The following is a 16,122-nucleotide window of genomic DNA, read 5'->3' as shown; positions in this document are numbered from 1 at the left end:
TGAGGCTGCGAGACGTTTTGAATTTTTTGCACACTAAAGCATACGCTTCACCCTGAACGAGGGTTTAAAAATTTCATGAGATGCTCATTGGAGCTCAAACAGAAGTTTAAAAAAAAACCTGTGTACCTACCGTTTCATTTCCCAGTTGACAGTCTTCATCACGCATTAGAAAATGAAGTATTTCTCACATGAATGCAAAACAAAGAGTACAAACTGAAAGCAGGAGAGGAAAACCTGATAATTAGTTTTCCATATTAGATCAATTCCTTGCTGTAGCGTCTCTTCTGGTTCTCCTAAGGGAGGTGATGTACTCATGGACTGAACGAAACAAAATGTGATATATTGACAACGAACATGTCCTTAAAGATGCAAATTGTAGTTTCACAGGAAATTTAAAAAATAATTCCCAGGAGTTATTTAGAACAACAACACAAAGATTATTTAAACCAAACATCAGGATTGTGTGACTAGTTTAAAATCCCTTAGCTGGATGAAGAGCTCATAAAAACCAGTTATCAGCTAAGAGAGTTTGCTGTACAGTTCATACGCGAGCATTTAATATTCTTAAAGCTTTGAGGATAATTACGCTTGTTCCCATGGACTCTCATCTTAAGATTAGCTGTTAAATTTTGCCTTAAGTATTAAACCACTTCCACCAGAAGACGCCTCTGAGACTCTCTGGACTGCATAATTAAGCCGCACGTCACTTTCTACCCAGCTGGATGGGTTGCTTAGATTTACGATGGTTGTGCGATGCAGGTTAAAGTCATTGGGCTGAGATTTTTCTGGCAAAGAAGCGAGTATCTCTCAAGTGTAAACAGTGCTTTTTTTTTTCCCGAGCGTTGGCAGGACAGCGTTCAGCTGGAGAATGATGCATTTGGTGCTCGGCGTTGTATTTATGGCAGCGGGATGATGTCTGCGGGGCTCGGTAGCTGCTCTCATTGTAATGACAGAACAGTCCAACAGTGTGACTCACTGATGTTTATGTAATAATGTTTAGACAACAAATATGGAGCTCTGTGGCATAAAAGAATCTGACTTCGCCTACTCGGCCTTCATTTTTTAGTAAGATTACTTCCATTGCTGATTTTGAGAAATGTAGTAAATCGCCAAACTTTTATTTGGAAGCACACACTCCCACTGCCACACTGCCTTTCTGACAGACAATGTCGCAGGAGCTATTCCAACCTCCCGTGCCTCACAGCATCGGCTCTCCCATCACCAAACCATCTGTCTAAAAGCCTGAGAGGCTACTGTGTCACTATTTAAGCATCATCTGTCAGTCTTCCCTCAGCAGCACTCACTCCACTCCTCCCGGACACAACCTGATTGATGCACAGGGGACAGATGGCTAACAAGAATAAAAACGGGTAAAATATGAGGATGGAAAAACGCCTGCTGACTGGATTGTGCTTCCCATCTGTTTTTACTTTTAAGACATGTTCATGAAAGAGAGGGCTGCAAGCACTGAAGAATTGTTAAGCTGTTTCTTTTTTTTTTTTCTTTTTTTCAACATGGTCAGCATTGTTCTGATACAACAGCTCACACAGACATTTAACCTCATGATGGTCGAGACAAGAAGGACACTTGAGGATATGGTTTTTAAAATGAGGGGGAACAAATGCCATCATTGTCTTTCTTCCCATCAAAGTGCTTTTTTGTAAACTGTACAGTATTCACATATGATGATGTTCGGACCTATGGTAGCATGCCAAGAATTCAGTTAAGTCTGAAAATATGTAGGTTTCCTTATGATGGGTTGAGTGCAATTCTTTATTTCTTCTTTTTTTTTTCCCCCCCCATGATTACCAATGGAAGGGATTATCACGCGTCACATGGGCATCACAGCGACAGCTGAGGTGTGAATGGAAATGCTTGAGCGAGAAGGTACTTCCGTCCTTTTTTGTTTTTGTTTTGTTTTTTTAAGACATCTGAAACACGAGGATGTTTGAACTGTTGTGGACCCGTTTATCTGGGTGTGCGCTCTATAGACAACAGACTGGAAAACAGACATTAACAAGTTACGTGGGACTGAATCCAGGTGAGGCTGTGCGAGCCACTGTGAGCACACGCTCCGGTTCCCCCTGGCTGATCTCTGTGCTGCGCAGGCCGCTGTAAAGCCTCTCTTCCACTGACACAGCCAGCTTGTCTGTCAGACTGCTCTGTGCCTGCAGGGAGACCTCTGATAGGATAGCCTGACTGCTGTTATTGTTCTTGTTGTCAACTCTTGGGTCCATGAAGCTCTTTTGTGCAGGCACCGTGGTTACAGACTGGCAAGTTGTGCTTTCTGCTGTCTGTCTCTCTGCGGAGGCTTGGCAGCCATCGGTCTCACCAGCTGAAGCTGCACAACAAGAGCTGCTCTTTGTTGTTGCCTCGTCTCCTTCGGATGTTTTGTTGGCAGCGCTTTGTGGGGAATCCTCTGCCGCGCCTTCGTGTGATGGATCTGCGCTCTCTGCTCTTTCCTTTGCTGCCTCCTCAGAAGCCGCGACCTCGCTGGCTTCTTCATCAGCAGCACTTGCGATGCGCGAGAGGGTGCTGTGGTATCTGGTGTCCAGAGGGTAACCAGCGCTGTCCCCTCTCCTCAGCGGCGTGAACCTCTGCCTCTCCAAAGACGGGGAGTATCTTCCCCCAGAGCTCGAGCCAGGATCGCTGTATTGCTTATGTCTTTGCCACTGTTTCCGGAGGTGAACTCTGGATCGGTGCCTGGAACGTAACGGGGAGTCCTGCTGGTCGAACCGTGGGTCGTGGCGAAGGAACTCGTTAAATAGGGCGTCCGTCTTCTCATCTATGCTGTAGTCACGGCGGCGGAGACGTGTTCGGTGAGGACTGGTGGGCTGTGCGATTGTTTTCACAAGTGGAGACATCAGCTGTGTTTGCGATTCTGGAGATTTCTGAGGGTGAAGAGATTTCAGAGGGTGATGTGAATCTTGGAGGGTGAGAGTTTGGCTGCCGCTCTGTGGTTTCTCCTTTAGTTTCTCCTCTGGCTCGGTGCTGCTTGCCATCTCATCCTCCAGCTCCTCCTGAAACAGCCTGGCCTCGATGCTCTCACATACTGAACCCTTTCTACCGGAGTTGGTGAAAAACAACCTCCTCTCTGATGCCGTTTTCCCTCGTGGGGCACCGGGAGTCCCAAACAGTCGCATCTCCTCAGGGGCCCTGGATGGAGCTTCGATGGAGGCGTAACCACTGTCCATCTGAAGGAGCTTTCTGTTCCCCCCCTCACCCTCTCCCCCAGGTCCACTTCCCATCTCACTGTCTAAACCCAATGCCCCTCTGGTTCCCCCTTCCAACCCCTCTCCCTCCCCATCTCCTTCAGGCTCATCATCCAGGTCTTGGGACAAGCAGCTGTCGAGGCCAGAACGAGCTCCTGCACCGCCAAGGGATGAGACGCTGTCCGCATCGCTGCGGATGGACTCCCGGTCTGTGCTGCTCTGGTCTGAGGAGGCATACAGCTCCAGAGAGGCTCGCAAGCTCCAAATGTCTCTGTACAAGGAAGGAGGCGCCTCCAGGCTCTCCTGGCGAAGCATGAAGGAAAGCGATGAGCCCGAGTCAGTCCTTTGTCTGGCTTCTGCCCCCAACACCACTTCGTCTCCATCATCTGGCTCTACCTCGTTCTTTTTCCTTGCGTCTGCCATCGCACCATCTGTTTTTGAGTCTTTCCTCAACATGTCTTCAAATCTTTCCGGAATGACAGCTTCTTGTGTCCCAAACAACTCATCTTCGTCCGCTGACTCCAGCCCGTCTCCTCCCGATCCTGCTGCTGTTCCTACGACTGCCTCTTTCAGTGTTCCTGTTCCATTAACTGTAACCTCCTCTTGCCTCTGGGCGAGGCAGCGATCTGGTGGCAAACTGAACTCTTCTCTCCTGGTGCTGCTACCACCTACCTCCACCATGGCCTCCAGATTAAGCCTGCACAGATGGGAAAACTGTCAGACAATTTGGTAAATTGCATGGTGTTAAGTCATGGTATTATGGGCAGGGGTGTACCTGCTAAGGAAGACTGAAGATGTGGGTGCAGTTTGGGGATGAGAGAGAGACTCTGCAGAGAGTGACTGGAGGCCACCGGACTGGATGGGTGTATGTGGAAAAGATTCAATGGCCTCATCTCGGAGAGGAGAGGAATCGTCTTCAGTGTGATCAGTGGTTTCACTGGCTGCTCTCTGTCTCTGAAAGGGCCTTCTCTTGGGGGACCCTGTGAGAAATTCATATGATAAGAAGGTTAGACCTTACCCATGCTTTCAGTCTTATTTCAGTCAGGGCCGCTAAAGTCAAAAGAAGCGTGATATTCCCATCAGCAGTAATACATATTTGGCAGCATGGCTCTGATCTGGGACTTTTGTGTCCATCCACATGCATACATGAGAGCACGATTCCCAGACGGAGCAGAGCATCAGTGACAACAGATCCTTATCTATCTAAAATGATAACATTTGTAGCCACACGGGCTTCACTATCTTTGGCATGCAGACTGGACTAACCAGGGGTCAAACCACCAACTTTAGTCATCATAACAGAGTCCAGCGTATTTGTCAGGATTGTAACTGTGACTGATTTCGTGCCCTGGCTGAACTAACCATGTCTGAGTGATCCATTTCTGTCATGCACACAAACCTTTGGCATCGAGACTTGCAGCGCGATGCGTGGTGTCAAACTTCCACCTCCTGAAGTAAGGCCCTGCCCCCTCCAGACTGGCGTGACGCCGCAGTTTGGAGAAGAAATGCAGAACTGAAGCTTGGCCCACAGTTTGACTCGTCTCGCTCTCGGCCTCTCCCCTGTCGCCAATAGCCTCCATCTGGCAGAAGAGACGAGGAGGACGAGGAGGGTGGTGGTGACACATTAAGGAGGAGCTGAAGCGGGAGAGCTAAGATGGATTGTGATGGGCAGAGGCAAAGTCCTCGGGGGACAGCAGTTTGTCATTTTGTCACTGAGTAGCAGTGATGACTGATGTCAAAGCGCATCAGCAGCTTTCAGCGCCCGTGGCAGCTGATTTTCACAGCTCTGTTAATGTTTGATGAAAGCAAATGAATCTGCACTGAATTGTACACTGTATTCCTGCCTTTTACTGAATGCAGGCTTATTTTAAATTTTAAGACTTATTAAGACCCACCTATTTCTTTTATTCTCAGTGGAAGGTGAATAAAAGTCAAACTCACTGTCTGAGAACGTGTGTGCTGTGGTTTCATGGCTGATAAAGACTGCCTGGGCCCCTCGTCCAGGATGACGGAGTGGTGTCGGTCTCCTGGCAGACCCCCGCTGAGGCTAAGGCCCATCCAGTCAGAGACTCTCTTCTTAGCGGGCTGGAGAGAAAGAATTGAATCGCATGTTATCCTTGAGAGAGTCTGCTCCAGTGACTGAACAATGTGTGATTTCAAGCATACCTGGTAGATGGTGAGGGGTAGCTTGGGAGCTGCTGTCTCACTGATGTTTATGGTGCTGCTCTCTGTTGAGTCACATTCCATGATGGTGAGTATTTTTAGGTCACATGGTGCCGGAGGCAGGTGAAGGTGGGTCAGCCGGGCCTTTTTCAGGTGGTGGAAGTCTCCTTCGGTCAGGGTGTACCTGAACATAAAGATTGAGCGCCTGAGCTCATGGCATCAAACAGCTTATCTAAATGATAAAAAATCCCAAGCTCAGTTGAGCTGTACCTGCGTCCTTTGTCCTGAGTCGTTTTCTCCTGTTCATAAAGTGCAGACTCATTGAAGGAGACTCTGCGGCCCGTGGACCCGGTGGAGATGAATCGTTCTGACTCTCCATCGTGACAGCTCGATGCTGAGAGGGCATCTGATTCATCGAGACGAATGGTGATTTCTGAGTGACAAAGACAACAAGGACACAGCAAGGGAGAGGAATAATGGAGTTATTGACGACAGCGGACCGAAAGAAAAAAACAAGAACGTGAAACATTTACACAGCTCTGACCTTGCGTGGGCTGAGAATCCTCAGCATAAGTGGTGTTTGTCTTCTCAGGGTCATCGCTCGCTCTGAAAGAGGCAAATGAGTTTTACTCAGATCTCTCTCGTGGAAGCAAAAACGCAGCGTCACCTCGCAGCTTTCCATTTCATTTTCAGCTTTAATCCACGGCAGTCATAATCACATCGGCCCCTGTAATCCCCGAGTGCCGTCGAGGCAAGCCTGACCTGCTAGTCCCCACGCAGTGTGTCACTTTGCAAGGTAGCGCTCACCTGGAGTAGCGTCGCCCACCCATGCAGCACCGGTGACAGAAGAGGAGCAGGAGGGAGAGCAGGACCAGCATCCCCCCGGCGAAAACGCTCAGCAGCACCAACAGCAGGACATAGTTCTCTACCTGACCGGCCGACACCGGCACATCCTGATGGGAGGCAATCGTGAAAAGAGGGTGGCACGTTTGGTCAAACCTTTATTCATTTCAGAGGGGCAATCAGCTATAACATCTTGCTTATATTAATCAAATTATTAATCAAATATTAAATCAAGGTTTGTTTTCAAAGTTGGATAAGTTCCATAAAATAAATAAAGAAAATTACACCTGTTCAACTGCTTGGACGACTAGATATCTGCATTATCAATCACATGGAAGCAACTCAGGGCATTTAGGCATGTGGATGTTGTCAAAACGATCTGATGAAGTTCAAACTGAACATCAGAATAAAGAAACAAGGTGATTTTAAGTGGCCGTCGTAGCTGCTGGGGCCAGACTGCTGATCTGATTTTTTTTCAACATGATCTAGAGTTTACAGAAAGTGTTTCTAAAAAGAGAAAATATCCAAGGAGCATCGCCAGACTGATTTGAACTGGTAGGAAAGCAGCAGTAACTCAAATACCCCCTCTTTACAACCAAGCTGTGCACAAGAGCATCTCTAAACACGTCGTAGCAACAGAAGCAGAAGCAGGTTCCTGTCTGCTGAGAATGGGGAAACTAAAGCTACAGCTCACATGGACTTCCTGATGGTAGGATCAGAATTTGGTGCAAACCACATGAAAGCACAAGCCTTTTCTCAACAGCTCATGTTGCTGGTGATGTAATACTGTGGGGGATATTTTAGTCCAAAGAGCACCTGAGTGTTGCTGATCAAGTCCGTCTCTTCATGACCACAGTGTTTCCATCTTCTGATGGCTTCTTCCAGCAGGATAACACACCATATCACAGAAGCTCAGAGGGATCTTTGACATGTGTATGGCAAATGTGTTAACATTTACACCATGGACCCACTTTATATACATCACAGTGTAATATTAATAAGGACCGTTCCACATAACGAGTAGCTTTACATTTGAAAGTTTTAGTGTAACAACCAACTTATGACACCATAACGAGAGGGTCATTTTTTTGCCATTGATTTGTTAGTCTCAATCTGAACTGAAACTCATCAGTAGTGTGCATGTCTGTTACAGCTGAGGCTGAAGAAGATAACAGAGCACACAGAAAGGCTGGGGTCACTTTACCGACTCGTGGTTTAATCCAGTGACCAGTTTAATTCATCTCATTGTTTATTAACAAATATTAGAGAAAAGTGCAACTGGAAAAGCAGTGTTAATCAAATACCAATGAAACAGTAACACTAAAGCTATTTTTGCGCTTCAAGAAAAAACAAGTGTTACTGCTGACAGTAACAAGTTTAAAAATCTGAATTTCTCCCTTTTTAAGAACACAAAGCGTCTCACTAAAAACCCGTCAAACTGGTACTCTCTGTACTCTTCTCCCATTTGGGTTGCGCAACATCAAATTAATCTGCGCCGCTTGTATTCACATGGCATAGCTGGAGCTCATAACTCCTTCCTTCAGAAGCACAATAAGGCACAAGCTTACATGCAGTATCTCTGTTGTTACGTTGTGTTGCAGTGAACTGGTGGCTGCACAGTTCAGTAATTGATTTTTCTCCCCTTGAGCTTCACAGCACTGAGGGATCTCTCTCTCTCTCTCTCTGGCATTAGGCGGTCAGCTAAGCGCTGTAATATTTAATGAGTGGAATTAACACTGAAAGACTCTCTTAAGTCCCTCACAGTGATTCTTATCCAGACGCACACTTGTGTACATCCGCGTTCTTCTGATTAATACTCTGTCTTGGCTGAGTGAGCCCGTGGATGCTAATCGAAACGTCAGCGAGACCCTTAATTCAATTTCCCAGCTCTTCTCAATGAAGGGGAAATGAGGCCTCTGCAGGCTAAAAATGGAAATCGGAGGAGGAAGAGGAGGAGGAGGAGGAGGAGGATGCCAACGCACATGAGCAATCCGCACACCGCACCGAGACTTTCCTGGCTCTTCTTCCCATGTCAGCTTCAAAAAGCAGGGAAAATAATTGGTTTCTCTTCCCCCCCCCCCCCCCCCCCCCCCCGCATCACATGCAGAATATTCATCTGCTGCAAGTCTTTGTGTTTTTTAATTCGGCAGGAAAGTGTGACAGACGGCCATTATGGAGCTTTAGAGTTAACTGTGAGGCGGAGAAGCTCCAACTTTTAGATGATGACCTTAATAGGAGCAGCAGCAAGGTTATTAAAGCAAACCTGAAGCCTGCTGCTGCCTATTTAAAGTTGTTGTCAGAAGAGCGAGCCAACCCCCAAATATATCCAGTTTACTCCGAACATGAGGCAAAGAAAAGCAGCGGCCTGTTAGAAAACAGCTTGTGCACGTTTGAAAAGAGCAAAAACAGCTGATTTTCACTGCCTCCACTATGCTCTCAGAGGCTCTTCAGTATGAGCCTCAATCAGTCTCAGTCAGCTTCAATCACAGGCTCAATCTAACGTCATTATCTGCTTATTAAACCAGAAAGGGCTGATGATTCATGTGAGTTTAGACCCTTTTAGGGTCCAAACGCCTAAAAATAACTATAGTAATAAAGTAGTAATAATAATGTATTTTAGTGATATTTTCTAATGTCTTCTAATGTTATATTTGCCAACTCGTCCACTGCAGACAGGAGAGAGTGAAAACTGTCCTTTATGTCACACAGAGGCTCGACCTGTCTGAGCCATTAGTCTGCCGGTATCTCGCTAGTTGCCAGGAAAAGCTACTTTATTACTTCAGTTTGTTAAAGATTTCAGTTCCTATTCTGGTCAAATTCGGCTTCAGTGTTTATTAACAATACAGTTCCAGATCCAGGTGACAGTAAGTCAAGAGGATGTTACCCATCTATGTCCAGCAGTAGCTTGTATTCAGTTCAAATATTGCTTTAAATTGATACAGATCAATGCTGGTGTTGGTATCAGATCGATACTAGCATGACATGCTTTAGTGATTCATCAAATCATGACACACTGCTCTCCCCTACATAAGCTGTCTTTATAAGTTGAAAGCATTGGTGTCAGTCATATTGGCCCTGTGTTTACTTGGTATTAGATCAATACTGAAATTTGCCGAGCACAGCATCAGTGGACGCACTGACCAGTTTGTGTCAAAGGTGTTGACAGTACTCACAGTGGAGCTCTCAGTCAGAGTTGTCAGAACAGGCAGATCATTGCTCATGGTAAAGGTCGGTGTGAGTGAACCCTGCAGAGGATGAGAAAGTGAAGAATGTCACACGCTGAGCTGACGCTTCTTACTAGACAGCAACACAATTCCTGTTATGTTATGCTGAAAAGTCTTAGGTGTAAACAGTGTGATCACTGGTAAGATGCGCAGTCGTTTTCTCGTGGTCATCGAATCCAGAACTAAGTCGGTGTGGAAAGATCCCACAAGACTGGGCTGAAACAATCATTTAGACTGGGAATTTAACTCCACTGCAGGGTGCTCTGATCACGCAGCTTTTATAATACTGGTATACACCCTGAACACTGAAACGGGTTAGTTATCAAGACTGCAAAATAAAAATATTTGGGACTGGCTAGCCTGTTGGACCAAGGAGTTTTAAAGATATGCTAAGGATATGAAAATGTCAAAGCCCTCACTAATCAGAACGTTTACAAATAAACAGTGCATAAAGTCTTGAGTAACGCCTTATTTCTTTACCCATTGTTTGTTCCCATTTCAGCTGAAAACTTGGCGTATCTCAGCATGGTCTGCAGAGTGTCATTAAAAATGTGAGGAAACTGGACAATTGGAGGACAAACGAAGAAGTTGCAGGACTGCAAAACTATCTACAGCAGATAAACAATGTCTGCAAGTCATGTCCTTAAGAAATGAGAAAGAAAATCCAGCAAACACATGACACAAGACCTCAAAGATGCATCTGATCCTTCAGTTGATCCATCTACTGCTCACTGAAGCTTCATCAGAATGGAAACTGTCAGGAGATCGGTAAAGCAAGTAGGGGTCGGATCCTACACCAGCTACCGTTTCAGTCTGTTTCAGTATATCGCTGCACCTATTTCCCATTTTCATACCAAAACCAAAAGAAATGAAGGGTGACTCAAGACTTTTACACGGTAGGATAAGCCTCTGAGCCACATAACTCTACTTTATAACCATCAAAAACACCTGAGAGAGCCACAGCATTGTACAGCGTGATGTGCTCTTGTTTTACAGTCAGCATATGGCAGAGTTTATTTTAAATACCACATACATCAGTGCTGTAAAATATTAATGAGAGCACCCAGAGAGTATTAATGCACAGCTGAAAATAGTACCCGACAAATGGGCCATTTAAAACCACTATTGTAATTCTGTCTCGCAGAACTCACAACTTATGCGTCATCACATCTCACTTGCACGCACAGATGTACTCGCAGCCGTACTTTTACCACAGGATGTTATCTGTTGTCATGTCCACATCAAGTGAAAGACAATTTGAGAATGACACAGCAGCAATGTGCAGCTACATCTTCATATCATTAGGGTGATGATTGTTACTCATTGCCTGGAAATAATTTGGGGATGCGTGTGCGGGCTGATGGTTTGGCAGAGAACCTGATAGTTCAGCTTTAATGTCTTTATAAGATGAAGATGCACACCACGGCTACAGTGCATTTGTGGTGCGTCACGCCATAAGAGCTGTTTCTGAAAGCTGGCATTTTGACAATTTGAGCCGGACTTTGTGGTAATTATAGATAAATGGCACACGGTGGGGTTTTAAGGCGGCAAAGGAATCCAAAAGCGAGGTTTCTGAAGAAACTGAAAAGATGAAAAATATGGAAATCTACAGAGTTCAATATTGCTAAAAACCCTGGCTCCGGTGCTTGATGCTGCAGACTTTTAGGCTAGAAAATGCACTCCAGCAGAATCTTCTTTTGAATTCCTCCTGGAGCTCATCCACACCCCTCAAACTTGAAATACGCTGGTTAGTAATGAAGGCTGTCTGCATACCAGCAGCCACAGATCATGGAGATAACATGAATTCATCAGACTTTAATAACCTCCAAAAACAAGTCAGCTGAGCTGGATATTGCAAAACTGGAGTAACTCCCCTTTAACATCCCCAAGAATGTAAGCCTGACAGTTGACTGGGTCGACTGCTTTGCTGAGATTAGCTGACATCCACCGAAATGGCACAAAACCCCTCACAAATGTCTCTCAGCTAAAGCTCCCAAACATCTGCTCACATCTGGTAAACTAACCTCTCCTGCAGAAAGGTGCGAGCAAAGGAAGACGAGCGGACACCCCATTAATATTTACACAGAGTTCAGCTTGTGTAACATCGGCTCAAGACCGCATTCTTCACACATGCTGATAACACCGCCACACATTCCCTCACCATGTGAGAGCCATATTTTATGTAAGAGCTCATACAAACCAACAAGCTCGAGGTAACTATGATGTGAGCGCAGCTCTGAATTGAGGCGAGAACTACACACAGACACACACGGCCCATTCTTCTGCTGTCGAATTATCTTCAGTGAACGCTTGGCATTTGTCAAAATGTGCTTGAGAGCAGTCGGGGTATGGTGGGGGGACCTTAATCACTGGTGAGATGTACACTGAGGGGGACACGGGTCTTCTTTATGTGGGCAAAAAAAGCAGATCCCCATAACAGACATGAGGATTTCATCTCAGGAAGACATAATTTTGAGATGGAATGAGGTTAAAGTGGGCATTTAATGGTCTGTGTGTGTGTGTGTGTGTGTGTGTGTGTGTGTGTGTGTGTGTGTGTGTGTGTGTGTGTGTGTGTGTGTCTTGGAGGGTTTCCACCACGCTGGGATCAGGCAAAACCAGAACAGATAATTAATTAGATTAATTATAACTCCAGATTATTTTTTGGAAACCATCTGTCTTCTTTCTGCTGATCACGTAACAGGCAGTCATAAACTTTGGATGATGGTTTTAAAATGTATCCTTGAAGGCACTCTTACATTCTCTGTGTATTCAATTATTACATCCAGACAAATCCACGGGGCTCTTTTAAACTAATTTCACAAATTAAGTCAAGTCTAGTTATTAACATATTTATTAAAATACTGGATTGCTTGAGTTTTAGAAGCTGGACAGACCGTGAATCTCCAGTCAGGCTTGGAAAATGTCATTATTGTCGTTATTATCATGATCTTTTAAAAAATAATTTTCGGTGCTATAGTATTGGTAATTGTAACCTAGTAGCAGTGCATCAGCTTCACCATCATTTTGTCGGTAAATACTGAAGCTGAAGTTTAAAACACTGACCCCGACTGGTGGCAAAAAATATAACCTAATCCAACGCGTGAGTGCGTGCGTGCGTGCGCGTGTTAGTCCCAGGGTCTGAAGTCATGTTAGAATGTAACATCATCTCTGACGACGTCTTGGTGTACTTTGTGTCACGGTAATGGAGCGGATGGTGTCACTTTCATAAATACTGTCCGGACTAAGGAGGAAGGGGGGCGGGTAATGGATGTCAGTCTGACGTGTGACTGCACGATGATGTGCTCCAGATGTGATGCATCTTACGGTCTATACAGGCGTTGTTGACGGTGCTTCGCTCCGCTCTGTGGGGCCCGACTACAGCGATCCGCTGCAGCCGGCGGCGCTCAGCAGCCTCAGCATCAGCAGCAGCAGCAGCCTCGGCAGCATCTTCCCCTCTCCTCCGAAAACCCGCGGATCAGGACAGCCCCATATCTCTGCGACGTCTGATCTCAGCCTGCGGGGAATAAATCACGATTAGTCACCCAGGAGCCTTCATGTGCCGGACACGCTGGAGTGTGGGGGCTCAGCTGAGGACCCCCGCCCGCGCCTCAGACATGCCCCAATAAATCAGATGCTGCGATCTAGAGTCGGCTGTGTCACCTATCCCACCTATTACATAATGAAATAGTACCACATTAAACCGTGAGCACAGCTGTAGGTCCGTGTAACCTGATCAGTGTGTGTGTGTGTGAGGCGCAAGGATCGGACTCACCCGGCTGTAGACTCCGTTTGAAGCGGTCCACCGGCAGCCTGCCCCGTCTGCATACTTTAATTTGGGCTTCAAATAAAGACTGTAGTTATGAATGAAGCCACACGCGATTAGACACACCCACCGCCCGCTCCCGACGCACCACGTGACAGGCACTGACGACGACAGTGGTGGTGATGGTGGTGATGATGCGAGATGGAGGAGAAAACCCGTCCTCATTCACACCAGCTGCTCATGAATGGTATCTACTGAGAGGGAGAGGGAGGGAGGGGGGGGCAGTAATTATCTGAGCCATATATATATATCGATGCAGATATTTAAATAAGTCACTGAAATATGCCCAAGTTTCCCTTTTTGCAGTGTTTGAGTCTGTGTCCTATAGCAGGAGCAGACGGATCCCCTTAAAACGTTTTTTTGTAATCTCATGTTTGGCCACGTGGTGGCAGCGTTGCACTGCTGTTTTTTCAATGTTTTGTTTGACTTAATTCATTTTAATTTGTTTTGTTTGTTTCTGTCTGGGTTTTGTTGTTGTTGTTGTTGTTGTTGTTGTTTTTTTGGGGGGGGGGGGTAGATCTGCTTGCAGGTTTTGTCCAGATGGTCCAGGGAAAAAACAGCTAAATAAAGCTTCATTTCACTCTAATTCAATAGAGTTAGTCCATCTAAAATTATTTGCCAGTGAAAGCTGCTGCACACTTGGATTCTAGTGAGGATGCTTTTCTGCAGAAAGAATTTATCTGCCCTCCTTTTCATGTTGCTCTTAATCTGTGATGTTTATTGTTTGGGTGCATTTGGCTAAATATGGCTAAGTTAACCCACCTCCGTAAGAGTGCTTGCAAATGATTTAAATCCATCTGCTAGTTTAAGGTTTTGTTGTTTACATGACCCTTTTTTTTTTTATTGTTGTGCTTGTCTCTGTTTTCGCATCATATAGGCTACAAACTGCATATTGCATCTGCACCCACAATGGAATCCACAGTTTGCAGCTCTAACCTCTGCAGTGTGCACTCCTTGCATGATGTTTTGCACAAACAGAAAATGCCTCAGCACCAAAATGAATAGATGTGTAACCTGTGCCTCTATGAAAACAGGAAACAGGGGGGGCACTTAGACATCCGAAGAGCTATTTTTGGGTTGTTGTTGGGTTTGTTTCCCCCGCCTCTCCGAAAACTTTCGAGAACTGGTTCAAAGCTGAGCGACAGAAATAACCACACGTGACAAGTGATTTAATTCAACTTGGGAAATCAGTTCAGGGTGACTGAAATCACCAAAATGTATTTATTCAGTGGCGGTACACATTAATGTGTTGGGCACAGGAAACTGTGACAGTGTCCTCTGCCACCGGTGACTAAGCTGCTACGGTCTTAAATGTGTTCTCTCTTTTCTTCCAGGTCACTTTTTTGGAATATATTAATCTCCTCAAACCCTTTTTCCATTAACAAGAACCTAATTACTCAAAAAGCCAGAGAGAGCTCTTCCCTTGAAATGTAAATACACTTTTCATTATATACAATGAGGCACAGTGGATAAGGCCAGATAACCCTAATTATATGGAGAGACTCATCATGGACATGAGTTTTTCTTATTAAAATAAGAAAAATGTATAACTTTCTCTGCCGCATATGAGAGTATCAGTATCCTGATAAATAAAGAATAAGACAGCATTCATGTTGGAACAGCATCTAAAATTATTGCAGAAAAGAGGAAATTCTACTTTTTTTTTATGTTTTCCACATATCAAAGCTGTTAAAGTATTACTCAGCGGACGTGACAGATCTCAGAGGGAACGGCACGTGTGGAGCGCTATCTTTGTAACATGGTGATTGTTTTGGATAATAATTAATGAACAAGTTGCACAAGTAGGAAAGAAAACTGAATATAGCAAAGTGGCTCAGTGCCAGATCTGTAACACTGGCTTTTGAGTACAATGTGTTAGACATCTTTGGATTTTCTAGCTTTTTTTAGTTCTATCTCTAATCTGTACTAGGAAGACTGTATTACGCCTCCTTTCACAGGCTACACTGTCACCATTTACACATGATCACAGTACACTGGAACTGACTTGCCTCACAGTAAGCGTGGGTGTACTTAAAGGGAACTAAGGCATATGTTAATAAATGCTTTGGAAAGGTGGAGCTACAAATCAACAAAGACTCAATGGTTTTAAACGAGATCTGCTCAGTGCATGGTGTTTTATGATTCTACTTGTCACTTTTGTTCTTGTAGTTTTAATAGTTATTTCTTTGCATCTTAATCGGCTGAACTCCTTGATCTTATTGTGCTGTGTCATAAAACGGCAACAACAGATGAATGAAACAAACAGTAGTGCCCTCTTTCTTTATTGCGTTCTTATTAGTGGCGTCTAAAAGCTACATTCCATCTAAATTTTCTTAGCTGATCAGTGAGGTCTTTGTTAAAATATTTCAGATAAAATTCGTCATGTACGACTGTTTTATCTAAAAAAAATAAAGAAAAATTCCAGGAAATACAAGGGGTAAATCAGCCTGCCAGGGAACTGAAACATCTGGGAAATGATGCCAGGAGAGGCCGTGTTGGGGTGGGAGGAATGAGAAAGAGAGGATGGACGCAGTGGGTGTGTGTGCGTGTGTGTTCTTGGAGGGCTGACGTCAGAGCTGCGTCTGTGCATGCTCCGAAGAGCAGGACATCCTGTGGAATTGTTTTCTGTGAGGCCTGAAGAATGTAAAGCAGCGGCCTCTCTCATCTCACTCCTCTCAGCAAAGCGCTGGAGTGAACGGAGAGATAAACGAGGAAGAAAAAGAGGAGGAGGAGGAGAACGCAATCTCCAAAGGGAGGTCAGATCCTCCATGAAAATATCACTGGAACATGAAGTTCAGGGAGTTATTTAAAGGAGAAAAGATCAGGGAGAGGTCAGCATGGGATTCCTTCTAAATTC

At 45.1% G+C, this 16,122-nt stretch overlaps 1 protein-coding gene across 1 annotated transcript; it reads right to left on the bottom strand.

The window, feature by feature from the left end:
• Positions 1-2,021: 2,021 nt before the first annotated feature.
• On the bottom strand, positions 2,022-11,531 carry LOC120722842 (voltage-dependent calcium channel beta subunit-associated regulatory protein-like). The gene is made up of 9 exons (XM_040013981.1): positions 9,392-11,531; positions 6,183-6,328; positions 5,920-5,981; positions 5,646-5,808; positions 5,379-5,559; positions 5,154-5,297; positions 4,612-4,792; positions 3,988-4,192; positions 2,022-3,909 (listed from the first exon to the last, which is right to left on the bottom strand). The coding sequence occupies exons 1-9, from the start codon at positions 9,437-9,439 to the stop codon at positions 2,022-2,024; spliced, it is 3,018 nt and encodes a 1,005-aa protein (XP_039869915.1). The 5' UTR covers positions 9,440-11,531.
• Between the last annotated feature and the right edge of the window lie 4,591 nt (positions 11,532-16,122).

Source organism: Simochromis diagramma, unplaced genomic scaffold, assembly GCF_900408965.1.
Source record: "Simochromis diagramma unplaced genomic scaffold, fSimDia1.1 OVJJ01000205.1, whole genome shotgun sequence".
Classification (NCBI taxonomy): Eukaryota; Metazoa; Chordata; class Actinopteri; order Cichliformes; family Cichlidae; genus Simochromis; species Simochromis diagramma.
This window is presented reverse-complemented; position numbering and strand designations above follow the sequence as displayed.

Bases quoted from the DNA above. Each gene is read 5' to 3' on its own strand.
- LOC120722842 (XM_040013981.1), bottom strand. From the start codon at position 9,439: ATGAGCAATGATCTGCCTGTTCTGACAACTCTGACTGAGAGCTCCACT. The intron at 5,809-5,919 runs GTCAGAGCTGTG...TTTGTCACTCAG, and splicing joins GGATTCTCAGCCCACGCAAG to AAATCACCATTCGTCTCGAT. The intron at 3,910-3,987 runs GTACACCCCTGC...CCATCTGTGCAG, and splicing joins TCTTCAGTCTTCCTTAGCAG to GCTTAATCTGGAGGCCATGG.